At 48.5% G+C, this 23,894-nt stretch overlaps 2 protein-coding genes across 9 annotated transcripts in view; one reads left to right on the top strand and one right to left on the bottom strand.

The window, feature by feature from the left end:
- Positions 1–15,640, top strand: part of Myo19 (myosin XIX) — a 31,527-nt gene extending 15,887 nt beyond the window's left edge. For 5 of the 7 annotated variants that reach the window (XM_040749374.1, XM_040749378.1, XM_040749376.1 and 2 more), the window contains 15 exons: positions 1,132–1,222; positions 1,590–1,761; positions 3,478–3,551; positions 4,430–4,551; positions 4,750–4,863; positions 5,125–5,301; positions 5,597–5,749; positions 6,789–6,896; positions 7,628–7,698; positions 9,285–9,388; positions 11,067–11,233; positions 11,345–11,474; positions 12,690–12,775; positions 13,829–14,128; positions 15,029–15,640. In XM_040749374.1, the coding sequence (XP_040605308.1) occupies positions 1,132–1,222; positions 1,590–1,761; positions 3,478–3,551; positions 4,430–4,551; positions 4,750–4,863; positions 5,125–5,301; positions 5,597–5,749; positions 6,789–6,896; positions 7,628–7,698; positions 9,285–9,388; positions 11,067–11,233; positions 11,345–11,474; positions 12,690–12,775; positions 13,829–14,128; positions 15,029–15,157 (1,998 nt within the window). In that variant the 3' untranslated portion in view covers positions 15,158–15,640. Of the gene's footprint in view, positions 1–1,131; positions 1,223–1,589; positions 1,762–3,477; positions 3,552–4,429; positions 4,552–4,749; positions 4,864–5,124; positions 5,302–5,596; positions 5,750–6,788; positions 6,897–7,627; positions 7,699–9,284; positions 9,389–10,590; positions 10,709–11,066; positions 11,234–11,344; positions 11,475–12,689; positions 12,776–13,828; positions 14,129–15,028 lie in introns of those variants that run through there. The other 2 variants (XR_005878363.1, XM_040749379.1) reach the window with 2 other exon arrangements.
- On the bottom strand, positions 6,478–21,686 carry Znhit3 (zinc finger HIT-type containing 3). Of its 2 annotated transcripts, XR_001196890.3 has the most exons (6): positions 21,526–21,686; positions 21,371–21,402; positions 19,566–19,646; positions 18,618–18,698; positions 15,853–16,305; positions 6,478–7,882 (listed from the first exon to the last, which is right to left on the bottom strand). XR_001196890.3 is itself a non-coding variant. In XM_005076913.4 (5 exons), the coding sequence occupies exons 1-5, from the start codon at positions 21,609–21,611 to the stop codon at positions 16,124–16,126; spliced, it is 462 nt and encodes a 153-aa protein (XP_005076970.1). In that variant the 5' UTR covers positions 21,612–21,686; the 3' UTR covers positions 15,609–16,123. The 2 variants fall into 2 exon arrangements, 1 of the variants encoding a protein (XP_005076970.1); XM_005076913.4 differs by lacking the exon at positions 6,478–7,882 and having other exon boundaries at positions 15,609–16,305.
- Between the last annotated feature and the right edge of the window lie 2,208 nt (positions 21,687–23,894).

Consider the following 23,894-nt stretch of genomic DNA (forward strand, 5'->3'; position numbering starts at 1 on the left):
GCCCACCTCTTCCTCCACTCTGAGCTCTGTCTCTCCCTCTGGGAGCCCAGTGAGCCAGCCTTCTCACCCTTACTGCCTTTCTGCTTCTGCTGAAGGCCAGCTGCTTCCCTCACTTCCTTATCTCCTAGAGCAACAGGATGTAGAGTACACTGGGGACAGAGACAGGGAAGCCACTGCAGGAAGATGGTGTCACACCCAGTATGGACAGTGCTAGGCAAGAGTTTATGCAGAAGCACAGTTCGTGGAGACAGGCTAGAGGGAGTGGCTAACACGTGGAGTCTGGGCATGAGTGCTGGTTTGAAGGTGTTACGGCATGCCTATCTGGCCCGGAAGACATCATGATCAGGAAAGTGGTTTTCCCAGGACAAGACTCATATTCCACTGAAAGTGTTATGAACCTATGCCACAGCCATGCTGCCCGTTAGGCACAGCTGCCCTCTCCTGGGGTAGTTTGGGACTAGAAGACTGGTAGCATATGGAGATTTTCTGTCTGGAACCAGACAACAATAGCAGGAGAAGTTCTGCTCTCTTAAAATGAGGTCCCCGGGTTTCCAAACTTACTGGGTCTACTAAGTGTTCTTGCCATCATAACTTCTGGAAGTTACCTCTATAGATTATTAAAGGCAAAGGCAGAAGGGTAGTACCTACTGTAGAGAACAAGATCACAGTTCCTCCCCTAGGCTGGACTATCACAGCCCAGTAATGCTGAGAAAGGGTCCAGGAAGCCATGGCCACGTCCCATCAGGCAGAAATGGCACTGGCCCATAACTAAGGGAGCAGTACTTCCATATGGACATTCCTGAAGAGTGAGGAATGGGGAAAGAAGCTGGATGGAGGTAGGGCCTACTGGCTGCTCTGGAGGCATCTGAAGTCTCACTGCCTAGACTCTAACCTTGCCTTTCTGCTATGTTCAACATTAACCTCTCCCATCTCTATTACGGGCATCATCATGGCATGTGCCTAATGAGATGTGGAAGAGATTGTCTTGGATGCTCTAATGTATATGAAATCTTATCTGAGAGAGGTAGACAGTGGGACAATGATTAGGAGCTCCCTTTGTCCTCTGTTGTGACATCAGCATAAGGACCTATCTTCGACCCCTGCTTCCTGACCAGCCCTTCTGCCCCTCAGGTCCTAGCTGGACTGCTGCACCTTGGCAATGTCCATTTTGCTGACTCAGAAGATGAAGCCCAGCCCTGCCAACTGGTGGATGGTACCAAAGGTGAGACACAAGGATGGGGGATGCACCTGACAGGAAAGTGACTAGTGTTATTGGGATGCTGTGGAAATTAAAGGGTAAACTTTTCAGCCTGGCACCCTTGATTAACCATCTGCTCTAGGGCCTGCCATGGATAATTTACCCCTCAGCCTCTGGTGAAACCAACACTGTTGTCTCCATTTTACAATGAGAATATCAGTCAGGTGGTTTAGAATGTAATTTGTCCAGTTGTAACACTGTAGCTTTAAGTCCTGCCTCTGCCACATAGGGTGGCCTGTAACAAACCTCCTCCTCACCCATCAGAACCTGGGTTTCCTCCATCCACTCAGTTCCAATGGAGGGTTTTGCTTAAGGAGGACTCTTCTCCCAGTCTCTGTCAGGACATCAGCCTTGCTGCTGCAGCTCGCAGAGGACATGCTGCTGGAAACTATACAGATTCGAACCATCAAGGCAGGCAAGCAGCAGCAGGTGTTCCGGAAGCCCTGCTCCCGAGCTGAGTGTGACACCCGCAGAGACTGTCTGGCCAAACTGATCTATGCACGGTGAGCAGTTTACCCTGGGCCTTCCCTTCCCCATGGGTTCTTAGCCTGTCTGAGGTTGGACTAAACACTGTCAGGCAATAGATGGGAGACCCAAGATGGAGGGTACAGAATAAAGCAGACCAGTTGCTGGAACTCCAGGAGGTGGCAGGGCATAGCTCACAGGTTTGCCCTAAACCCTGCCTTTGGCCTCTGCACATGTTGAATGGAGAAGTTGCCACATTCCTGACCTAGTTCAGCTCATTGTTCAAGTACAGGAGCCTGCTTTGCTCTTGGCTATAGGTGAGGAAAGTCTTCAGCTCTCCATTGGCAAAGCAAACCCCAAAGGTGACCTCCGCATTTACAGTTGTAGGTTCAGACTGTTGAGTAGTGGCTAGGCTCCTCTGTCTCCTGTACCCTGGTTCATAAGGTCATCAGGGGAGTTGGAGAGAGAGCAGTGGAGCCAAAGCTCAACCCAGAGTCAGTACCAGCAAAAATGCAGCAGGCAGAAGCAGCATAGCAGGGAAGGTGGGTCCTGGCCTTTCTTGGGACATGATGTAGGCACCTCCATCCTCTGGACCATATGGTCGAGGATTATTTCATCTTGAGTTTTAAGAACCTTCAGAGTAATTTGTAGAGGCTGTCATGGGCTCAGAATCCCCTGATATTATCAATGACCACTGTGTACATGTGAGATCTTGGACAGCCCTGTTCAGAGCCAAGAATCTGAGATCTGCCAGAGCCTGTGGCAACTAGAGACAGAGGTACAACTGCCTCAAAGCAGGTTTTAGGTGGAAAGTTGGGAGATTTTTGCTTTGGGGAGTATTTTGAGATAGGGTCTCACTATGTAGCTCTGGCTTGCCTGGAACTAACTATCAATGCTTTGATTAAAGGTGTGTGCTACAATACCCAGCAATCAAAAAATTTCTAATCTTTTGTCCACAAATTACTGCAAAGTGAAGGGTTGCAGATAGAATGAGCGTCTAGCAGTAGAGCTTTTACACATGGAAACAGCCATGCTATACTAGTTCATTCTAATGTCTTGCATGACTGTTTGAACCTGTTGCCCCACCCCCCAAAAAGGTCTATTGAATTAAACAGGTTGCAGAGTAATTACTTAAGGAGAAAGTGAAGTGTGATGGCCACTTGTGACTCCAGCACTTTTTAGGCTGAAGCAGGGTTGCTGGTTCCATTCCAGAGTCTTTGCGTAGGCCCTGTTTCCAGAACTGAGGTAGGAGAAGGCAATATGTAGGAAGTCCCTGAACAGTGTCATGCTTGGTGAAACCTTGTATAGAGTTTCGTTTTCTATGGGCTAGTGACAGTTCCAGAGCAGAGAATGCCATTCATTGTTCTTGTGACTTGGGAACACTTGTTTAGGATTGAGTAGGATGTGGTACTTCCTTAAGGTTTTTTCAGGGGAATTCAGTGCACTCAGCTACTTACTAACCCAACTAGGACCTACCAGTAGCCTCCTGTAGTCATAGCATCTAGTAATGGGCTATGTCTAATGCAGACACAGGAGCCTGTGCTATCCTGTGTTGTCTTGCTATGAGGACAGGTCAGGTCTGTGTATACCTGGAAATGTATATGCCCAGAGCCTGCCTCTGCAGTAAGTCAAGATTGCCAGAACAAGAAGATTTAGCCTTTGGCCTGGTAGGTGCAGAACACAGAGTCTTCTAGTAGGTAGCATCCTTCCTGGGAGAGCAAGCTTTACCACACCCCACTCTTTCCCATCAACAGGCTTTTCGACTGGCTGGTATCAGTGATCAACAGCAGCATCTGTGCAGACTCCAGCTCGTGGACTGCCTTCATAGGTAGCAAGGTTCACCCTGCCAGGAGCCCTCCAGAAAATAAGCAGCTGGACCTTGGGTGGAGGGAGGGTTCCTGGGTCACCTGTGTGCTTCTGAGAAGCTCCTTTTCCCTCTCTGCTAGTGTTTTCGCCCATCCATCCAAGAGTTTGGTGATATTTCTACATTTAATTGTTCTCCAGACAGACCAGTTTATGCCTTGTCCCTAATGGTCCTTTTTCTCCTAGAGACTTAGCTCCAATCCCAGAAGGGTAGTCAGAGCTAGATGGGGAGACACAGTTGAGATCAGCATTGTTGTTGTGAGTTCAGTAGGGGAAGGAAGTAAAGCTAGGGGTGCAGACTTAGTTTGCTTAAAGAGAGGTCAAGGTCCTCTGAATTTGGTTGTTTCAAAGGACATTTCCTGGTATCACACAAAAAATGGGACCTGAGCCGGACGTTGGTGGCGCACGCCTTTAATCCCAGCACTCGGGAGGCAGAGGCAGGCGGATCTCTGTGAGTTCGAGGCCAGCCTGGTCTACAGAGCGAGTTCCAGGACAGTCTCCAAAGCCACAGAGAAACCCTGTCTCGAAAAACCAAAAAAAATGGGACCTGATATCTAGGAGCCCACTGTGGCCAAAGGACTCATACTCAAAATTGTGCTGATGCCTGGGCTGCCCTTCATTCAGATTTTTTGACTTTCTGTCTGCTCTTACATGGTATGGGGAAGAGGAAGAGGCCCTGGATACTACCCTAGGTGGATGGTAGGAGCAGGAGACAGCGATCACTCAACCTTATCCAAGGGTTTCTAAGAATGAGGCCTCAGCAAGGGTCCAGCCACTTGGGCTCCTGTAGCTGTCATCTCTACCCCGCTGTGGTAGCTCCATGGTTCTCTCCTGTCTTCAAAGGTCTGCTAGATGTGTATGGCTTTGAGTCATTCCCTGACAACAGTCTGGAACAGCTGTGCATCAACTATGCCAATGAGAAGCTACAGCAGCACTTTGTGGCTCACTACCTCAAGGCCCAGCAGGTGAGGTGTGGGACAAGGCAGGTCATCCTTCTGGATCCTCTGCCTCTTGCTGGCCCCCAGCCCAGTCATGACTAGGCACCTTTGTTCCTTGTCCTATTGATAAGTAATACCTATGTAAGAAAGTGTTTTAATATAGTTCTGTTCCTTCCCTAATGCTATTCTGGAACTTGCTTTCTCCTACTGCTCCCCTGCTCCTAGGAGGAATATGCAGTTGAGGGCCTGGAGTGGTCCTTTGTCAATTACCAAGACAACCAGACCTGTTTAGATCTCCTGGAGGGGAGCCCCATCAGCATCTGTTCCCTCATAAATGAGGTATGGAGGGTCAGCCAGTGAGCCAAGCAGCAGAGTTGGTCTCTGGGCTTTTCTGGTGCCTTGGGACTGTTTTGTGTGCTCTTTTGTCCATGTCTCTCCTCCATCTGCAAATAATATATTAATTCCTGTCCCCTCCACCCCCGCCCAGAGTTGCTATAATTCCTGTGTTACAACTCTGCTCCCATGGGGACCAGACACTGAGGATGGTGAAGATGAGGTAAGACCTCATCACTGTGATGACTGCTCGTTCCCACCCCACAGGAATGCCGCCTTAATCGGCCAAGCAGTGCAGTACAACTACAGACGCGCATCGAGAGTGCTCTGGGAGGCAAGCCCTGCCTCGGTCATAATAAGCTCAGCCGGGAGCCCAGCTTTGTGGTTGTGCATTTCGCAGGACCTGTACGGTACCACACAGAAGGCCTGGTGGAAAAGAACAAGGTGGGCCTGGGACATAGCTTATAGGTCCTGGGTAAGAAAGCTGAATCACTGCTGCATGCACAGAGTAGGTCCTAGCTAGCACCGTCTTCCTCAAAATGCAGGCTATCCATGTTTGCTAATCCATTCTGACCTGTCTGCCTGGAAGTGGCCTCTGTCTCTTGGCTGGTGGACCCACTCTACTTGGGACTCCAGCCCTGCCCTCCCGAGAAGCCCCGTGCTTGGGTACGGGTACCAGAGCAGTGGCCAGCACTAAGCAGCAGCTCACCTGCCTGCCACCCTTGCCCTTTCCCAATAGGACCCTGTTCCCCCTGAGCTGACTGGGCTCCTGCAGCAATCCCAAGACCCCCTGCTCATGATGCTATTTCCTGCTAACCCTGAAGAGAAGACCCAGGAGGAGCTGTCTGCCCAGAGCAGGGCTCCTGCATTGACTGTGGTATCCAAGTTCAAGGTGGGTCTGATGGTGCTGCCCTGAATTGCTCAGTTCACTCTCGTAATTGTCTCCTGAGCACCCCTCAGGATTGGGGCTATTTACTAGGGAGCAGTAATGTGGTTCTGATCCCTTCGAATTTATGCTTCAGTGTAAGAGACCCATACGAAACAGACAAGACACCACGGGATATGACAGGGATTGAGGCTCTCACCCTCTGCTCCTGGGGTAGTCAGAGAAGAGTAGCACTTTATATGGAGCTGTGACTACCCTTTCAAACTCTGTGCTGGGCTGGACCAGACTACCACTTCCCTTGGTACTGTCTGCTTCCCTCTGCTGTGTGAAACTTGCACGAGCTGCTCACCTTCCTGGGATCTCTTGACCACTGCCCTCCAACTTGTTCACCCACCCTGCCAATCTCTATCTGTTCCTGTTCTTATGCTAACCCTAGTTTACCATCACCTTGACGGTACCCTGGGAAAGCCAGGTCTACTGTCTGAGGAGCATGCTATAGCCACAGCACCAAACACTACTGACAAGACCTGCACAGCATGTGCGTCATTAGGCTAAGCTGTGAGTGACATCCCTCTGGCACACTGTAGAAAGCAGGGGTGGTGTGAAGCTGTTCTCCTGTAGGAAAGAAGTGGGGAAGAGAAGAAAGGAACAAGCCCCAGACCAGGGGATCAGTCAGTGAGAGCCACTGGTCAGAACGTCCCTGGATAAAGGTGATGAGTAATGGGTGGTTAAACTGTGTTTTAACAGGTTCTTTAAGAACTTCCAGGATAGGTGTGGTGGCGCATGCCTTCAATCCCAGAACTTGGAGGCAGAGGCAGGCGGATCGCTCTGAGTTTGAGGCCAGCCTGGTCACAATGCAAGTCGTAGGACAGCCAGGACTGTTACACAGAGAAACCCTGTCTGGGGGAGTGGGGTCCCAGTAGTTCCCAGGGCATATGTGGGTCCTGATGTCAAGGCTGGAAGGGTCACCAAGGACATAATGTACTCACATTTATGACCCTGAGCTGCCCCAATCCTGCCTTACCCCGGATTTTTCTGTCTGTAGGCCTCACTGGAGCAGCTCCTACAGGTCCTTCATAGCACAACACCCCACTACATTCGCTGTATCAAGCCTAACAGCCAGAGTAAGCCACAGACCTTCCTCCAGAAAGAGGTAATTAATCCTGACTGACAGCTGCCTAGTATCAAACCCCATCCGGCCAGGCCTAGAAAACTAAAGGGAGAGCCATCTCCAGATGGAGTGATCACAGGCAGTCTCTCAGGCTGGACATCAAGGAGGGCTTATTGTCCCAGAACATCTTGCTCCCTGCTCACCTAGCTTAACTCTAACAATAGATTGAATCTGCTCAGGGCAATGGCTGTTCTGTGATTTGTTCAACATCTGTGCAGTCCATGCAGTGCGGCTATTCTGGACTCATTTCCTAATTTACATAGAATCATTCCTCAGGGTTTCAGGTTCTGAGGGGGTATAGATGTATGAGTGCTGGACAGCACTGAGGAATATCCAACAGTCACCTGGTAAGTGTGGTTGTGTAGCCAAGTAAAAATCTTCACAGTATAACCTTCCTTGCTTGAGCAACTCTGATGCCGGAAGAGAATAAACTCTTCTGTATTGTGAAGTGGTGTCAGCCCTGGAGAGGTGACAGACAGCCAGGACCATTGCAGACCTTAGCCATGTCAGGAGCCAGGTACCAGACAGGGCATTTGTGGGTCTACCAGAACCTCCTGTAGCAGGGAGATCTTCAGGCCTTTAGTTTCTCATGGCCCCACAAAGACATCTCCATCAGCCAATCCTGCCTGTCACTGAAGGTCAGGACCAAAGATGTGCAAAAGAAATGGCATTTTTGGCCTACAGGTGCTTGCTCTGTCTCCCCACCCTTGTAGGTCCTGAGCCAGTTGGAGGCCTGTGGCCTTGTGGAGACCATCCACATCAGTGCTGCTGGCTTTCCCATCCGGTAAGTAAGCCACATTGCTGTAGGACCAAAGCCTGGTGGCATTCAGAACATGAGCCAGACAGAGGGAGGTAGGGATGAGGAGAATGGCAGGTCTGAGGCAGTCCACCTAGAAGGCAAATGGATGGCACCTGTGCATCTGTTCAGTCACTCATTGTGGAATCTGTGCCCTTTTAGGCCTACATTCCTGTGGAAACAAGAAAACTAAGTATGAGCCAGACACGATAGCACACATCTATGATCCCAGCACTTGAGATGCTGAGACAGGAGGATCAACACAAGTGTAAGGCGAGCCTGGGCTATGTAGTGAGTTTGAGGCCAGCCTGGGCTAGAGTGAGACACTGTTTCAAAAATCAACAAAGGGCTGGGTGCTAGAGAAACGGATGACTCTGAGGTTAAGGGTACAGACCCTCTTCCACCATCTACAACTGCCTGTAAATCCAGCTCCAAGAAGACCCAACCCCTCTGCCTTCATCAATGCCTGCACTTACAGGCATATATCCACATACCCTCACCCACCCACCCCACACACAGACACAAGTAAATATAAAAGAAATCTTTTTCCCCTTCCTTTAGGGTCTGGGGCTGGAGAGATGGTTCAGGGTTAAAAGCACTGGCTGCTCTTCAGAAGACTGGCGTTCAATTCCTAGCTCCCACATGGCAGTCACAGCCATCTATAACTCCAGTTCCAGGGGATCTGAAGCCCTCCCCTGGCCTCCACGGGCACCAGGCATACACGTGGTGCACAGACATACATGCAGGCAAAACACCCAGACACATAAAATTTCTTAAAATTTACAAATAAAGCTAGGTGTTGTAGGACACGCCTTTAATCCCAGCACTGGGGAGGCAGAGGCAGGCAGATCTCAGTAAAAAGAGAACGGGGTGGTTTACAGGGTTAGGGGAGGAGCAGTCAGCTTCCAGGCTGTTGAAATAACTGCTGTATTCTGGGGCAGATGATTGAATCAGGACAGTTTACCAAAATGAGCTAGTCTGGGGGAGGCCAGAGTTGGAGTGTGAAGGAAAAAGGAAGTGAGCGTCAGGAATTCTCCTGTGACTTTGTCAGATTTAAGAGGTTTCAGAGACAGGCCTCAGAGTTTTAAGAACTGCACAGGTACATGCTGTCCATCCTCCGTGAGCACCCCACTCCCAGCAAGAGATGTACCACACCACATGAGGCCAGAGGACGACTAGCCAGGCAAGTCAGTTCTCCCCTTCCAGCATATGGGTCCTGAGGGCTGTCAGACTTTGCAACAGGCACTTTTATCTGCTGAGTCATCTTGCCAGCCATAGGCTCAATTTTAAATGGTGTCTGCAGACTGAGTGACCTGGGCATCTCTAGAACACACCTCCTCCATTCAGTAGGGATAGTCAGGCAACCCTGGCTTTGAGCCCCAGGCAGGCACCTGGTACACACTTTTGACAGGGTTTCTCTGTGTAGCTTTGGAGCCTGTCCTGAAACTTGATCTGTAGACCAGGCTGGTCTCGAATTCAGAGATCCTCCTGCCTCTGCCTCCCTAGTACTGGGAATAAAGGCTTGTGCCACCACCACCCGGCTCACAGTCATTTTTGCCTGCTTTGGCTTCCAGGGTTTCTCACCAGAACTTCGTGGAACGATATAAACTGCTGAGAAGGCTCCGACCTCGCACGTCCTCTGGCCTCCAGGGCCTGTGTCCTGCCAGAGGGCCCTCTGGTAAGTGGGGCCCATTTTTTGTTGTTTGTTCAACCATAGGTTACTGAGGACTTAGCTGTACCTCCTCAGACATGAGGATCCAGAGACTAACGGTTGTTGGTACAATGTGGGGAACAAACTCCAGCTGACAATGGTGTAGAAAGGCAGAGAATTAACTCTGACGCCAGGGAAAAGTGGACATGAGAAAGCATTTTGGAGCAGGTGGTATGTGGGGATAAACTGGATTAGCCAGCTAACAACCAGTATATAGGACAAAGTTATCTGAACAAAAGCTTCCAGGCATGAGACGGAACAGTAGATGTGACCAGCTGAGAGGTGGTGGCGCACGCCTTTAATCCCAGCACTCGGGAGGCAGAGGCAGGCGGATTTCTGGGAGTTCAAGACCAGCCTGGTCTACAAGAGCTAGTTCCAGGACAGCCTCCAAAGCCTCAGAGAAACCCTGTCTCGAAAAACCAAAGACCAAAGATCAAGAAACAGGGACTTTGGGCTGGAGAGTTGGCTCAGAGGTTAAGAGCACTGCCTGCTCTTCCAGAGGTCCTGAGTTCAATTCCTAGCAACCATATGATGGTTCACAACCATCTATCATGAGATCTGGTGCCCCCTTCTTGCCTGCAGGCATACATGTGGGCAGAGCACTGTATACATTATAAACAAATAAATCTTAAAAAAAAAAAAGAAGCAGGAACTTATTTCCTGGGTAGATGAGGTGTCCCCTTCAGGGAAGAAAGCCAGTGCTCTATTCACCTCATGCTCTCATCCACTCTAGGGTCTTGGGGGTAGGCTGTGGAGAACCCACAGAGAAGCTAGAGCTGTGGGCAGCTAACAAGTGGGCAAAACTGATCAGTGTCGGTAGACATGGCTCCATACAGATACAGAGGTAGACAAACCCAGAGGGTGAACTCTGCCTGTCAGCAGGCAGAAGGGCAATCTGAGGAATCTGGACCACCCCTGCATGGCCAGCTTGAGCCCCAGCAGCTATGATTGAGAGGTTGTTGGCACAGTGTAGCTGTCTATACCAAGTGGAGGGACAGACACAAGGACTAGGACAAATCTCAGCCCAACCACAGCTGCTCTCCAACCACCCAGCCCTCTTCTGGGCCCCCAGTGAGCAAGCTCTTTCTCCTGGGAGTTGTGTCACTCTCCTTTCCCTCTCCCTTTCTTTCTCCTCTCTCCATGGCTTGCTTTCCTGTCTTACCAAAAAGCCCCTCTGGGCCCTGGTCCATTTTGTGGATGTCTCTCATCTCTCGTCTCCTGCATCTGCTTTGATGACCTCTGTCTCCAGAGAGGCGCTGGGCTGCTAACTGTGGTCAGAGCCCTCAGGTAAATCCTCCCACACAGGAGGAGCTTGGGAGGGTTTTCCCATAGCCGGTATGTTCTTCCTTTTCCATAAGGGTAAAGAGTAAGAGGTGGAGCTGAGGGAGTGGCCAAGCAGCCTGGGATTCCTTCCAGGCTTCCAGTCCTTGCCTGCCTGTCCAAGGAGACACGCGGCAGTAGAGGCTTCAGAACACTCCCAACAGTCAGGATTGTGAAGAACTTAAGGGCTTCCTCTACCCGCAAAAGGGGGGAAGAAATGACTAGATTCAGAACAGCAGCAAGAAAGAGGCTTAGTGAGCTCTCTTCAGGCTACAGAAGCATGTGGGAACAAGCAGGGGCTGACAAGACTTTCTCCCACCCCCAGAGCAGCTTCTGTGTGCCAAGGAGGCCACATTGCAACCCCCGCTACAGGACATTCTCCATGCTGTGCCAGCTCTAATTCAGACAGCGACCACTACCAGTGACCCAGCTGAGACCGCACAAGTCCCACTGTACTGTGGCAGGACAAAGATTTTCATGACTGACTCCATGGTAAACTGGCTGAGGGTTAGATTATATATAGGGCTAGCTGTAAATGTAGGCCATCCTACATTTGTAAGGGGAGGAAAGGCCAAGGACCTCAATGGATTCCTCTTCTCTCAGCTAGAGCTTCTAGAATGTGGGCGTGCCCAGGTGCTGGAGCAATGTGCCCGCTGCATCCAGTGTGGCTGGAGACAACACCGGCTCCAAAAGCAGGAGAAACAGAGGCAGGCTGCGGTGCTCATTCAAGCAGGTAGGTGGAACCCAGCCACCTATTAGTGAGGCTGATTCCTTATGATGGCTATGACTAACACAGTCCTGACAGACTTATGAAAATAATTTGTCTTTTTGCAGTGCCATGAATTAGACTCAGGGTTAGGCAAGTGCTATACCATGGAGCTACATGACCACATAAGTGGAAAAAAATTTTTAAAGGCACAGATAACCTAGATCCCTCTTTGTTCCTTGGGCACTACTGAAGACAGATCTGTGGTAGCCTGGGTACGTGACAGTTAGCACTCCCAGGTAGCCCTTCAATGGGGCAGTATTATATAACATTTATTGTGTGTGTAAGACTATGTATGTGTACCATATGTGTGCAGGTACCTTTAAGAACAAGCCATTAAAAGCACTGGAGAGATAGCTCAGAGAGTAAGAACACTAGTCCCTCTTTCAGAGGTCCTGAATTCAACTCCCAGCAACCACATGGTGGCTCATAACCATATGTAATGAGATTTGCTACCTGCTTCTGGTGTGCAGGGGTATATGCAGGCAGAACACTGTATCTATAATAAATAAATCTTTTTTTTAAGATTTTATTTATTTATTATGAATACAACATCCTGCCTCCTTGTACATCTACACATCAGAAGAGGACACCAGATATCTTTTTTTTCTTTGTTTGTTTTTACAAGACAGGGTTTCTCTGTATTGTTTTGGAGGCTGTCAGTCCAGCCTGGCCTCGAACTCACAGAGATCCGGGCACCAGATATCTTTATGGATGGTTGTGAGCCACCATGTGGTTGCTGGGAATTGAACTCAGGACCTCTGGAAGAGAAAGCAGTCAGTGCTCTTAACCTCTGAGCCATCTCCACAGCCCAAATAGATAAATCTTAAAAACCGCCATGTGGGTGCAGGGAACCAAATCTGGGTGCCTGCAGTGAGTGCTCTTAACCAGTGATTTCTTTTTGTTGTTTTTTGTTTTTCAAGACAGGGTTTCTCTGTGTCGCCCTAGCTGTCCTGGAACTAGCTCTGTAGACCAGGCTGGCCTCTAACTCAGAGTGCTAGAGTTAGAAGCATGCAACACCATTTGCCTGGCCCAGGAGTGACTTTTAAGCCCCATTTTGCCTTATATAATGACATAGTGTATCACTGAAAAAACAGATTTCACACTTTCACATCAACCCTGGTACTGGCCACAGACTAACATCTCTAATAATGGTTTTGATGTCTTCTGCTGTTTCTTTAGCTGTTCGGTCCTGGTTAACTCGGAAGCACATCAGAAGGTTGCACAAAGCTGCCACAGTCATCAAGCATGCCTGGCATAAGTGGAGAGTGAGTATGACTGGAGACCAGGGTGGACAGTACTTCAGACAGGCCTGAGAGGGAAATGTCTCTGCCACTGAGATGTGGGCGTGCTAGCAGGCATGCAGCCTCTCAGCCTTGTATCACTTGTATGGTGAGATGGGTACAAACAGCTGCAGTACAGGGTGGCTGTGAAAGCAGAGTGGCAGGACTGGAGAGATGACTCAGCGGTTAAGGATTCTGACTGCTCTTCCAGAGGATCCAGGTTCAATTCCCAGCACCCACATGGCAGCTCACAACTGTCTGTAACTCCCAAGGTCTGATATCCTCACACAGGTATACATATAGGCAAAACATTGATGCACATAAAATAATAAATTATTTAAAAAAGAAAAAGTAGAGCGGCATAAGCAATGCTAGGAACAAACTGCCAGTAGAATTACAGTTTCTTTACATTCTGCCATATAGAGCCAATCTAGTTCAGGGCATCACAGCCGAGGGCCTTCAGTTTACCTTGTCAAGATGATTATTTTCCAATAAGAGTACTGGAAACATCCAGGCGGTGGTGGTGCACGCCTTTAATCCCAGCACTCGGGAGGCAGAGGCAGGCGGATCTCTGTGAGTTCGAGGCCAGCCTGGTCTACAGAGCGAGTTCCAGGACAGCCTCCAAAGCTATACAGAGAAACCCTGTCTCGAAAAACCAAAAAAAAAAAAAGAAAGAAAGAAAGAAAGAAAGAAAAATAAGAGTGCTGGGAAGAGCTAGTAAGATGGCTCAGCATGTAAAGGTGCTTGCTGCTACTCTTGATGAGTTTGAGTCCAGAGACTCTTGTGGTAGGAACAAACTCTGCCTCCCTATCACTGGGATTAAAAATGTACACCACCACTGCCTAGCTGTTTAATTTTTTAAAGAGGACTAAATCTTGACCACCTAATAGCAATCCCTAGGATGCACAAGTTGTTCTCTGATTTTAGTGTGTTCACTATACATACCTCCACGTCGAGTAAATGAATGCAAAAGTAAACTCTTTTTGGAAGAAGGCTGGTCAAACCTAAAGCTATGAAGCAATGTTTTCTCTCTTTAAGATCAGAATGGCCTGTCTTGCCTCTAAAGAACTGGATGCTATGGAGGAGAAACCTATGCCTCAAGCTCCCAGTTCCCTGAGCTCTTCGCTGCCCCCAGGACACACTAAACTACTGGGGGCAATAATCCACCTCTGGCCCCTGGGACTGGTGCTAGCCAACTCAGCTGGGGGTATGCGGGGCTTTCAGAGGAAACTGGTGGCCCATGCCTGCCTCCGGCTTCCCACGGGCAGCCCCAGAAACAACATCCAGACACCACAACAAGATCAGGCTGGAATTACATCCATCAGAGCACTGCCTCAGGTATGTTCTCGTTCTGTGAGACCATGGTAGAAAGTAGTCCTTCCCACAGCTCCAGTTGTTCACTGAGAAAGGCAGTGAACAAAGCTTGCCCATCTATGTGGGTGAGGGATAGCACAAAACTCCCTAACCTAAATAAGCCTAAATAAGCCAAAATCTATAGATGTGGATTACTGCCATTGTTTCGACAACAAAACAGGACTCTTCAGAGCCGTTCAAAAATTGCTTCTAAGCATTTTGCCTGTGAGTGTTTGCCTCTTCCTCTGCAATGTTGAGAACCTCAGTTAGGCATGTATCTCAGACCTGTGTCCTCTACCAGGGTAACTAACTATAAGGAATTAAATAGTATAGTTAACTCTAGAACATTAGTCCCACTTCTAAGAAATGAGTAGTCATAATTTGTCACCTCAAATGACACTGCATTTGGCAGTTTCTTCAAATTTTATCACTTGGTTACTGACTGTCACTTGCTCAACTAGAAATAGTAACTGTATGGCCTGTTTCTATGTGTCCTGCCACCTGCTTCACTTCAAAGTGAACCCTCACAGCCTGGTCTCAGCTCAGCCCCTTCCCTGGATAACCTTGGTGATGGCACATCATCTTGGAACCTCCATTTTTCCTCCTCTGTAAGACTAGTTTAATACCCAGCCTGGCACAAGGGACTAGGAAAGAAATTAAGTCAATAAGATGTTACATAATCTGTACAAAATCTCCCTGAAATTGACGAGGGATAAACAAAGTGTTCTGGTCTACCAGCTGTAAGTAGATATGGGGTGACAGATAGCACAGAGTGAGACCCCTTCCCAGTATTTCCTGACATACTCAATGGATGTGAGATTTTATTCCTGAACTTCTGAGATGTCTTTGGTCCCTGCCACTAATTGTATGCACCCGTTTCCCTAGGGCTCGATAAAGTTTCACTGCAGGAAGTCTCCACTTCGATATGCTGACATCTGCCCTGAACCTTCAGCCTCTAATGTTACTGGTTTTAATCAGATTTTGCTAGAAAGAAACAGGCCAGTCCAAGTGTGACTCTTCTACCCCACCTGCCTACGTGATCTTTAGTGCCTTTGTTTCCACAAGGCCATTTCCTGCCAGCTGCCTTGCCAAAGACATCTGATCAACACACAACTGCCAAGCTATTCCCACAGCGACTGACTGCACTCGCAAGCAACAGTTCCTGTCTGTGAGCCAGGGCTTGGCAGTCAGAGGACCAGCCAGCCAGGACTATGGCTTCAGCACTAGCAGGATCTGGGGGAGTGAGTTAAAAAACCAGGATTAGGGCCACAACGTCCCAGCTTACTGTATTCAGGCTCAGCAGATGTGACTGTCCATCCAGAATGTTGTCACAACAGCAAGATGGACACTAAAAGATAGATACTAAGTCATCCATCCACAAGCACTTTAAAGGGGCCAAATCACCCTCAATTGGCTCTAGAATTTTGGCTGGGGAAGAACTTACACATAGTTCATTAAGGCACAATACTATTTAATAAACTGATTTATTTAATGTCACCAAGAACAATATCTAAAATTTATTAACACTAATCAGTTTTTAATTCAAATGGATAAACCTGGTATTTATTATGTAATTCTGAACTGTACCAGAAGTAAATTTAGAACCACCATGTAAATATAAATAGCCTTTTCCTTTTTTTTTTCTTTCTTTCTTTTTTTTTAATGTATGTGAGTTTTGCTTATGGCTGTGGATCACATGCTTACAGTACCTTCAGAGGTCAGAAGAGGGTGTCAGATCCCCTGGAACTTTAATTACATGTGTTGGCAGTCATGAGTGCTGAAGATTGGTCCTCTCTCTGGAAGAGCTGAGCCATCACTCCAGGGTTCCACTCTTCATAGAGGCTCTTCACCTTGAGTGTTCTCCACCTGTCTGAAGCAAGCCGAGTGATGGAAAAGACCTACATGTTCTGTAGCAGCCTTGGAAGCAACCTCCTCCTTGGAGGAGCAGTGGGCAGCTTAAGCAAAGAGCACATCCAAATTTTAAGAATCCCTGTTCCGGGATGGTTCCACGATTCTTAAACAGCAGTCTGCAAACTCCACAAACAGAGGCTCCTGCATGCAGGCTTTCATCAGCTTTGCTTTGTTGTCACCCTGATCCAGGTTAGCCATCAGTTGTCTCAGGTGTGGGTTGAGGAGTAAACTTCTTAAAGTTGCAGATTCACCTTAAAAACCAATGCCAGCTTTCAGTGCAAGGGGAACCCAATGGCTGAAAGCTAAATTTCCAGTGTAATAATCAACTTTGAAAGGCTTCTATCTTCTTAACCATTATGCTGTCGCCCCCATGTCCTAAAGTCATATAACCAACCACACATCTAAACCATTCAACAAACGCCTTTAATCCCAGCACTTAGGACATGGAGGAAGATCTCTGTGAGTTCCAAAACAGCCAGGGCTACACAGAAACCTTGTCTTGAAACACAAAAACAAACAAACCAAAACTTTTTTTTTTTTTGGTTTTTTCAAGACAGGCTTTCTCTGTATTGTTTTGGAGGCTGTCCTGGAACTCGCTCGGTAGACCAGGCTGGCCTCGAACTCACAGAGATCCGCCTGCCTCTGCCTCCCGAGTGCTGGGATTAAAAGCGCGCGCCACCAACGCCCGGCACCAAAACTTTTAATATCTGTACCAAATGTGAATTTCTTTCCTTATCATAACTACACAATTTAAGTGTTTGCATCAAATTATGTTAGATGATTTAAAGTGTATCAGTTATATGTATTACACCATTTTATAAAAGGGGACTTGACCATCTTTGAGACACAGGTCCTGGAACCAAGCTGCCTTGAACATCAGAGAGATGACTATACTCACAAATTATCTTTCAATATATATATGAACAAACAAGATCTGAGCTGGAAAGATGAACCAGCAGTTAAGTGAGCTGGCTGTGCAAACCATGAGGCCCAGTGCTCTATCTCAGCACCCACGTAATGGCCAAGCATGGTCCTATGCATACCCGTAACCCCAACACTAAAGCACAGCAGAGACAGGTAGATCACTGAGCCTAGCCAAGGTGAGCTCCAGGTTCAATGAGAGACTCCTCCTTAAAGGAATAGGGAGAGAAGGATGGGGACTCTCAATGCCTCCTCTAGCCTTGTGTGCACATACACACATGAGATTAGCACCAATAACAGAATTTTTACAAGCACCAAAGAAGCAATGCTCCAAAAATGTGCATGACTGAGCTGGAGACATAGCTCAGTCCTCAGCACCCAAGGAAGGTGGCCTACAACCACCTTACTCCAGCTCCAGGAGGATCTGACTCCTCTGGCTTCTATGGCACCTGAACTCATGTGCCCATACCTACAGACACATGCACATAATTAAAATATGGTGAACACCACCCTCTCCCTGCTGATTGCCCAGTCTATTTATGACTAAACTGCAAACAGCACATAACACAAGTCTGCCCCCCAGGCTGCTGTAAAATGCAAATCACTACGTCAAATGTGACTATAGTAATAAATTACTAGTAAGTGTGGGGACACCAGACCTTGAGCAGAAACCCACTTCCCCTTCGGCCTGGGAGCAGGCATCTGTGTAATGTTTACTGAAAACAATTCAGTGCTAAAGCTCTTGATAGGGTTCAGATAAGGGCTTGCTCACTGAAATACCATGCCTTTCACACCCCCTACGGCTAGATGCCTCTTCCTGTCCCCCCAGTGGTGTCTCCCCGATTCTGGGGCCCTGGGGCCGGAGATTAAACCACCAGCCAGGAGGGTGAGAAGTGGAAAGAATGGTATGTAGATGAATGGCAGAAGTCCTTAAAAAAGGGAAGCTCCTTTTTCTTAGAGAGACTTCTCCTGAGACTTCTCTCTCCTAAGTGGACTTGGAATCTCCTCCTAAGCTGACTTGGGAAGCATAAAGTTTTCTTAAAGCAACCGACCGGTCTCTGTGTCATCTATCCCGACCACCTCGCTACATTCTCGGATGCAGGCCGCACAGCAGGTGCGACAAGTAAGTCCAAGCCATTAAGGGAAGCTAGAAAAGTGCCTAATCTGAGCCTGAAGGTTGAGAAAAGCTTAGGTAAGCAAAGAAAATAAACTATATGTTTAAGCAAAATTATGCCAACCTGTACACACCATAGTACAAGAGAGGCAGAGGCAGACAGATCTGAGTTTGAGGCCAGCTTGATCTACATGCAAAGTCCAAGCCAGCCAGAACTACATAAGACCATCTCAAATAAATCCCATCTTATGCATCTCATGTACACATGGAGGTCAGAGGTCCACACTGAGTGTCTTCCCCAATTGAAATTGTTCTCCACTCCCCACTCCCACCCCCACCCCCCCAGACAGGGTCTCTCACTATGTAGCCGTGCTGGGAGTGCTGGGATTAAAGGTTCACACCATCACACTCAGGTCCCACTTCATTATTTTTTTCAGACAGGATTCCTTATCAATTCAGGTAGATCAGCTGGCCTTTATAGCAGTAAACAAAATTGATTAATGAAAAACAAGCCCAGCAAAGACTTACCTAAATTCTTTAAATTCTGCAGAGACACTCTGTCCTCTTCCTCATCACTGTTGAGGAAGTCCGCTATAGAGTCATCATCATCTGAGGAGTGCAGAACACAACCAGCTGGTCAGGTCTCAGAAAGCCACGACACCCGTGTTGACAGCATATGCATGTGTGTGTGACAGTGAGGGCACACCAGTAGTCACAGCCACATAAATGAACAGCTTGCTTCTCTGATTTCATCCCCTCTTACACAAAGGGAAGGCAACAGAATGGTGACTGCTTAGCAAATGCGTGGCTCATACTTCCTGTGATCTGCAGGCAAGTCTGGTCTTTTAGGTGGGCGTTGTTTTTTTTGAGACAGGAATCCTCTGTGGCTTTGGAGGATGTCCTGGAACTCACTCTGTAGACCAGGTTGGCCTCGAACTCACAGAGATCCTCCTGCCTCTGCCTCCCACATGCTGGAATTAAAGGTGTGAGCCACCACCGCCCGCTTTTCTGTGAATCTTAAGGATCTCTTTGTTGGTACAAGAGTTGCTTGTGCCAGGCATTGGTGGCGCACACCTTTAATCCCAGCACTTGAGAGGCAGAGGCAGGCAGATCTCTGAGTTCAAGGCCAGCCTGGTCTACAAGAGCTAGTGCCAGGACAGCCTCCAAAGCCACAGAGAAACCCTGTCTTTGTCAAAAAAAAACAAAACTTAAAAAAAAAAAAAAGAGCTGCTTGCAGAGTCATGACACTCAGGAGGCTTTATGGATAGATGAATATGTGGATGCATGAAACATGAGTGGAATGACAGTCCTTTACCACTCTAAAACTCTAACAGTTAAAAGGAAGCCTCCCACCAGAGCTGCTGCTCCAAGTCCAACCTTCTGCGTCCTGCCCAACCATCTCCTCAACCATCTCCTCTCCTTGCCACTATCTTTGAAATCCTTTGCAGGTTGCTTGTTTAATGTTAACCAACTCACCTTTGTTTTCCTCAGACTTTATATTCACTGGAGCTACTATTCTTCTGTTCTCAGCAGGACGAGTTTCCGGGTTGCACTGCTCTGAGAGAGACAAATTTCAGGCATACACAAACACAACCTCTCCATGACAGCAGCAAGGCTGCAGCTCCCCATGAGGCCAGGGAGAAGCCATGTACTGGGTAGAGACGACAGAAGGACAGGTCAAATGGAGCAACGGGCCAGAGGAAACATGAGTAATTCTGACTCTGACTCAGAGGAAAATGGCTGAGCTCAGGGGGCATGTGCCCCCACCCCAATGTCACAGATTTTCACCAGGATTAATGGCCTTGACGTCTACAAGCATCAGAGTTTTCTCTGCAGTTTCAGACACCCCACGTATGTACCATGTGCAACTAGAAACACAGATGTGGGAGTTTAGTCACAGGAGACACTACAGAGAGGGACAAGGTAAGAAGGGTCTGGCCTGAGTCTACCCGAGAGTCCAGAGACTTAGAGGAGAAAGCTTTGGCGAGCAGGGGGAGTTCTGTGCCTGGACAGGAGAAAACAAGAGAGAGGAGACAGAGTAGCAGAGACGGAGAGAATATGCTACATGTGTGCCAGTGCCTGAGGAGGCCACAGGAAGGTGCAGAGCTCCTGAAGCAGCGTTACAGGTGTCTGGGAACCACTGGACATTGGTGCTGGGAACCACACTCAGGTCCTCTGGAAGAGTGCCAAGTACACACTACTCAACCATCCCTCCAGTCCTAGAGCTTTTTTTTTTTTTTTTTTTTTTTGGTTTTTTCAAGACAGGGTTTCTCTGTATTGTTTTGGAGGCTGTCCTGGAACTCGCTCGTAGACCAGGCTGGCCTCGAATTCACAGAGATCCGCTTGCCTCTGCCTCCCGAGTGTTGGGATTAAAGGCGTGCGCCACCAACGCCCGGCCTAGAGCTTTTTTTTATTATTAAAACAAAACAGGACGCCACCCTCCCCCCCAAAAAAGTGTTGAGAGTTCCAGGATGGCCAGGACTAGAGAGAGAAACCATGTAATCCCAGCAGAAGCAGGTATATATGTTTGAGTTCAGGAGGTCAGCCTAGCATACAAAGTGAGTTCCAGGACAGACAGGGCTACACAGAGAAACCCTTGTCTCAAAAAACAAAAAACTAAACAAAAAAAGGTTTTGTTTTTATTTGTGTGTGTATATGCCACAGTGTGCAGGTGCCTGTTGAGGCCAGAAGGTGTCAGATCCCCTGGTAATGGACATATAGGTTGCCTAAAGTAGGTGGGTGCTGGGAACCAAACTCAGATCTTCTAGAAAAGCAACAGCAGAGCCATTTCTCCATCGCCAGCTTTTTTCCCAATAGGTCAGTAACTTGTCTTAGCCAGACCTGGTAGCAAGGACCTGTACTCCTATGATCTAGCATTTGGCGTAGAGAAAGCAAGATCATGGTAAGTTTGAGGGCAGTCTGGACTATATAAAAAAGAACCTCAAAATATCACGCACAGAAAAAAAGAAAACTTCTATTGTAGACAATAAACAACCATTATTTTAAAGACAGAAACGCAGCTAGTTAGTTAATTCACTTCGGCCAAGGACAGTGAAGGGCTACGCTAGAAAGCTAAAACGAATAAACAGCTAGGACTGACTTTTTCCAATAAAGCAGTTGGTTTGCTTTTCTTTGAGGCAGGACCTCAGTCTAGAGTCCCGGCTGGCCTTGAACTCGTGGGAATCCTCCAGCTTCGGGCTCCTGGGTGCTGGTTTACCGGCCACGGGACCTACCGAGTGCAAGGAAGGGCCAAGGGCTGCCACAGCGGTCCAGGATCTTACCTTTGTGCTTCTGGAAGCAAGTGACGGAGCAGCTGTAACAAGAAAGACAGGCCCCGTCAGCTCGAGCGGCCGCAGCGCGAGCCTCCCGCCCGCAGCCCGGCCTCCCTCCTGGCCCGGTGCTCGCGCTCCCCAACCCCCACGGGCCCCCGGCTCACTAGGGCACGCGGCAAGCCGGGCAGCGGTATTTCGGCTTCTCCAAACAGATCACGCAGACCGCGGTTTTACTGTTGAGCGACGCCATGACTTCCCAGAAGACCCCTCGCCGCCACCGCGGGCTGTCCCTTAGGTAAAGCGAGGACCAATCACCGCTGCACACTCCCTGGCAGTCAAAACCAGTGGCTTGATCCTGTTCACTCTTCCAGGCCTCAGAAGTAGAGTGTCGATACAATCGATACCCTCCAGGCAGCTTAGTCCGGGTTTCCTCACATTAGATCAAGTCATGGAACTCAGGAACCTGTGCGTACCACCATGCCCAGTCAAATACACTCTTTTTTTTTTTTTTTTTTTTTTTTTTTTGGTTTTTCGAGACAGGGTTTCTCTGTATTGTTTTGGAGGCTGTCCTGGAACTAGCTCTGTAGACCAGGCTGGCCTCGAACTCACAGAGATCCACCTGCCTCTGCCTCCCAAGTGCTGGGATTAAAGGCGTGTGCCACCAACGCCCGGCCAAATACACTCTTTTTTAATTATTTGTATAACTGTGCTCCTGTGTCGGGTAAAGGCTATTGCCCTGAGAGGCCTGAAAAGGACATCAGATCTGTGGGCGCTGGGAACTGAACACGGATCTTCTCGAGTGGCAACAGGAGCTCCTTACCGCTAAGTCATTTCTCCCGGCACAAAGGACGTTTTTTTGTTTGGTTGGTTGGTTTTTTTTTTTTGTTTTTTGTTTTTGTTTTTTTTTTTAGACTGTCCTGGAACTCACTTTGTAGACCAGGCTGGCCTCGAACTCACAGAGATCCGCCTGCCTCTGCCTCCCGAGTGCTGGGATTAAAGGCGTGCGCCACCACCGCCCGGCTACAAAGGACGTTTCTTGAGGTTGCGCCGCTGACAAATGTTTATTGAACTTGAGTTGTGAATCCTACAATGTTCAGATACTGGGGATGGTTAGAAGACGGTGCCTTCCGTAGAAGCACAAGGCTTGAAGTGAAGACAATGGGGAAAGGGCGAAGGAAGAGACTCGGTTTTAGGGTCCAGCCGTGCATTTGCATGACTCAGATAACTATCGCCCCCTAGGGTCACCTCCACCACAGCTGTGTGGCAAGGCAGACTGACCACAGAGCAGATCAGTGGCCTCCAGGCTAAAGGGATGCAGGCTAATGAGTCAGGATAGATGGGCTTGAAAGGCCATTATAGAGTTAGGTTTAGACAGAGTCATGTTTGTTTGTTTTGTTTTGAGACAGGGTCCTGGCTAGCCTTAAACTTATACATACGCCAGGCTGGTCTTCAATCACAGAGACCTACCAGTCTCTGCCTGCCAAGAGCAGAGATTAAAGGCCTGGGTCACCACACCCTGCTCAGAGTCTTGTTTTTTCAGAAACTTGCTCTTCCGTGAAGCTCTGAACCTAGCCTCTGTTCCCAGGGCCTTAAGTCGTGCTACCCCAACTGCCTTCTCAGCTCTGCTGCCCATCTAGTCTCTAGGGTTCTTGGTTTGTTAGTTTTGCTTTTGTTTTTCAAGACAACCCTGGCTGCCCTGGAACTTACTCTGTAGACCAGGCTGGCTTCGAACTCACAGAGATCTGCCTGCCTCTGCCTCCCACCAGCATCTGAGCTTGCTGAGATGATCTGCTAAATCCTAGGAATCCTGACTCGTGCTCCCTGAGTATGTTTATTACAGGTCTTGGTTGCTGCCTCTAAGGTCTTTCATCAATTAGAGTGGATGCCCAGGACTAAATTCTTGAGCTATTGAAAGACAAAAGGAAGGCATACATAAAGGGTTTTGTAATCTGTAGCTGGAAAAGGGTTGGAAAAATTCTAATCTCCTAGAGTTCTGCTAGTGACTCCATGAGCACAGTCTGCTAAGTCTTGGGTCCAAAACTCAAGACAGTCTACAACAATTCTGTGTCTGTCTCAGTAGGAAGTACAGGAAATGAGCGAGTATCCTTTGGTATCGCCTGACCGCGGGAACGCTGTCCAGGCCCAGCTGAAGGGCCCCTTAGCGGCTTCTTTGCTTCCATCAGCCGCCTATTGCTTAGAATCCAATACAAGATCGGGCGTGGCACACACCTTTAATCCCAGCACTCCAGAGAGAGGCAGAGACAGGCGGATCTCTGTGAGTTAGGGGCCAGCCTGGTCTACAAGGCAAGTTCCAGGACGGCCAGGGCTACACAGAGAAATCCTGTCTCGAAATAAAAATCCAATACGCATCCACACTGACCCACTAACTCGCGATCCTGTTCTTGAACACTTGTACCGGCTCTGGTTTGAACGTGAATCTCCCCAGGAGGTCCAAATTAATGTGGGACAACCAGAGAAGACCAGCAGCTCACCCGTGACCACATTTGGATCCCTGTCCTTTGTGGCGAGGGTA

Source organism: Mesocricetus auratus, unplaced genomic scaffold (assembly GCF_017639785.1).
Source record: "Mesocricetus auratus isolate SY011 unplaced genomic scaffold, BCM_Maur_2.0 Super-Scaffold_100007, whole genome shotgun sequence".
NCBI classification, from domain to species: domain Eukaryota; kingdom Metazoa; phylum Chordata; class Mammalia; order Rodentia; family Cricetidae; genus Mesocricetus; species Mesocricetus auratus.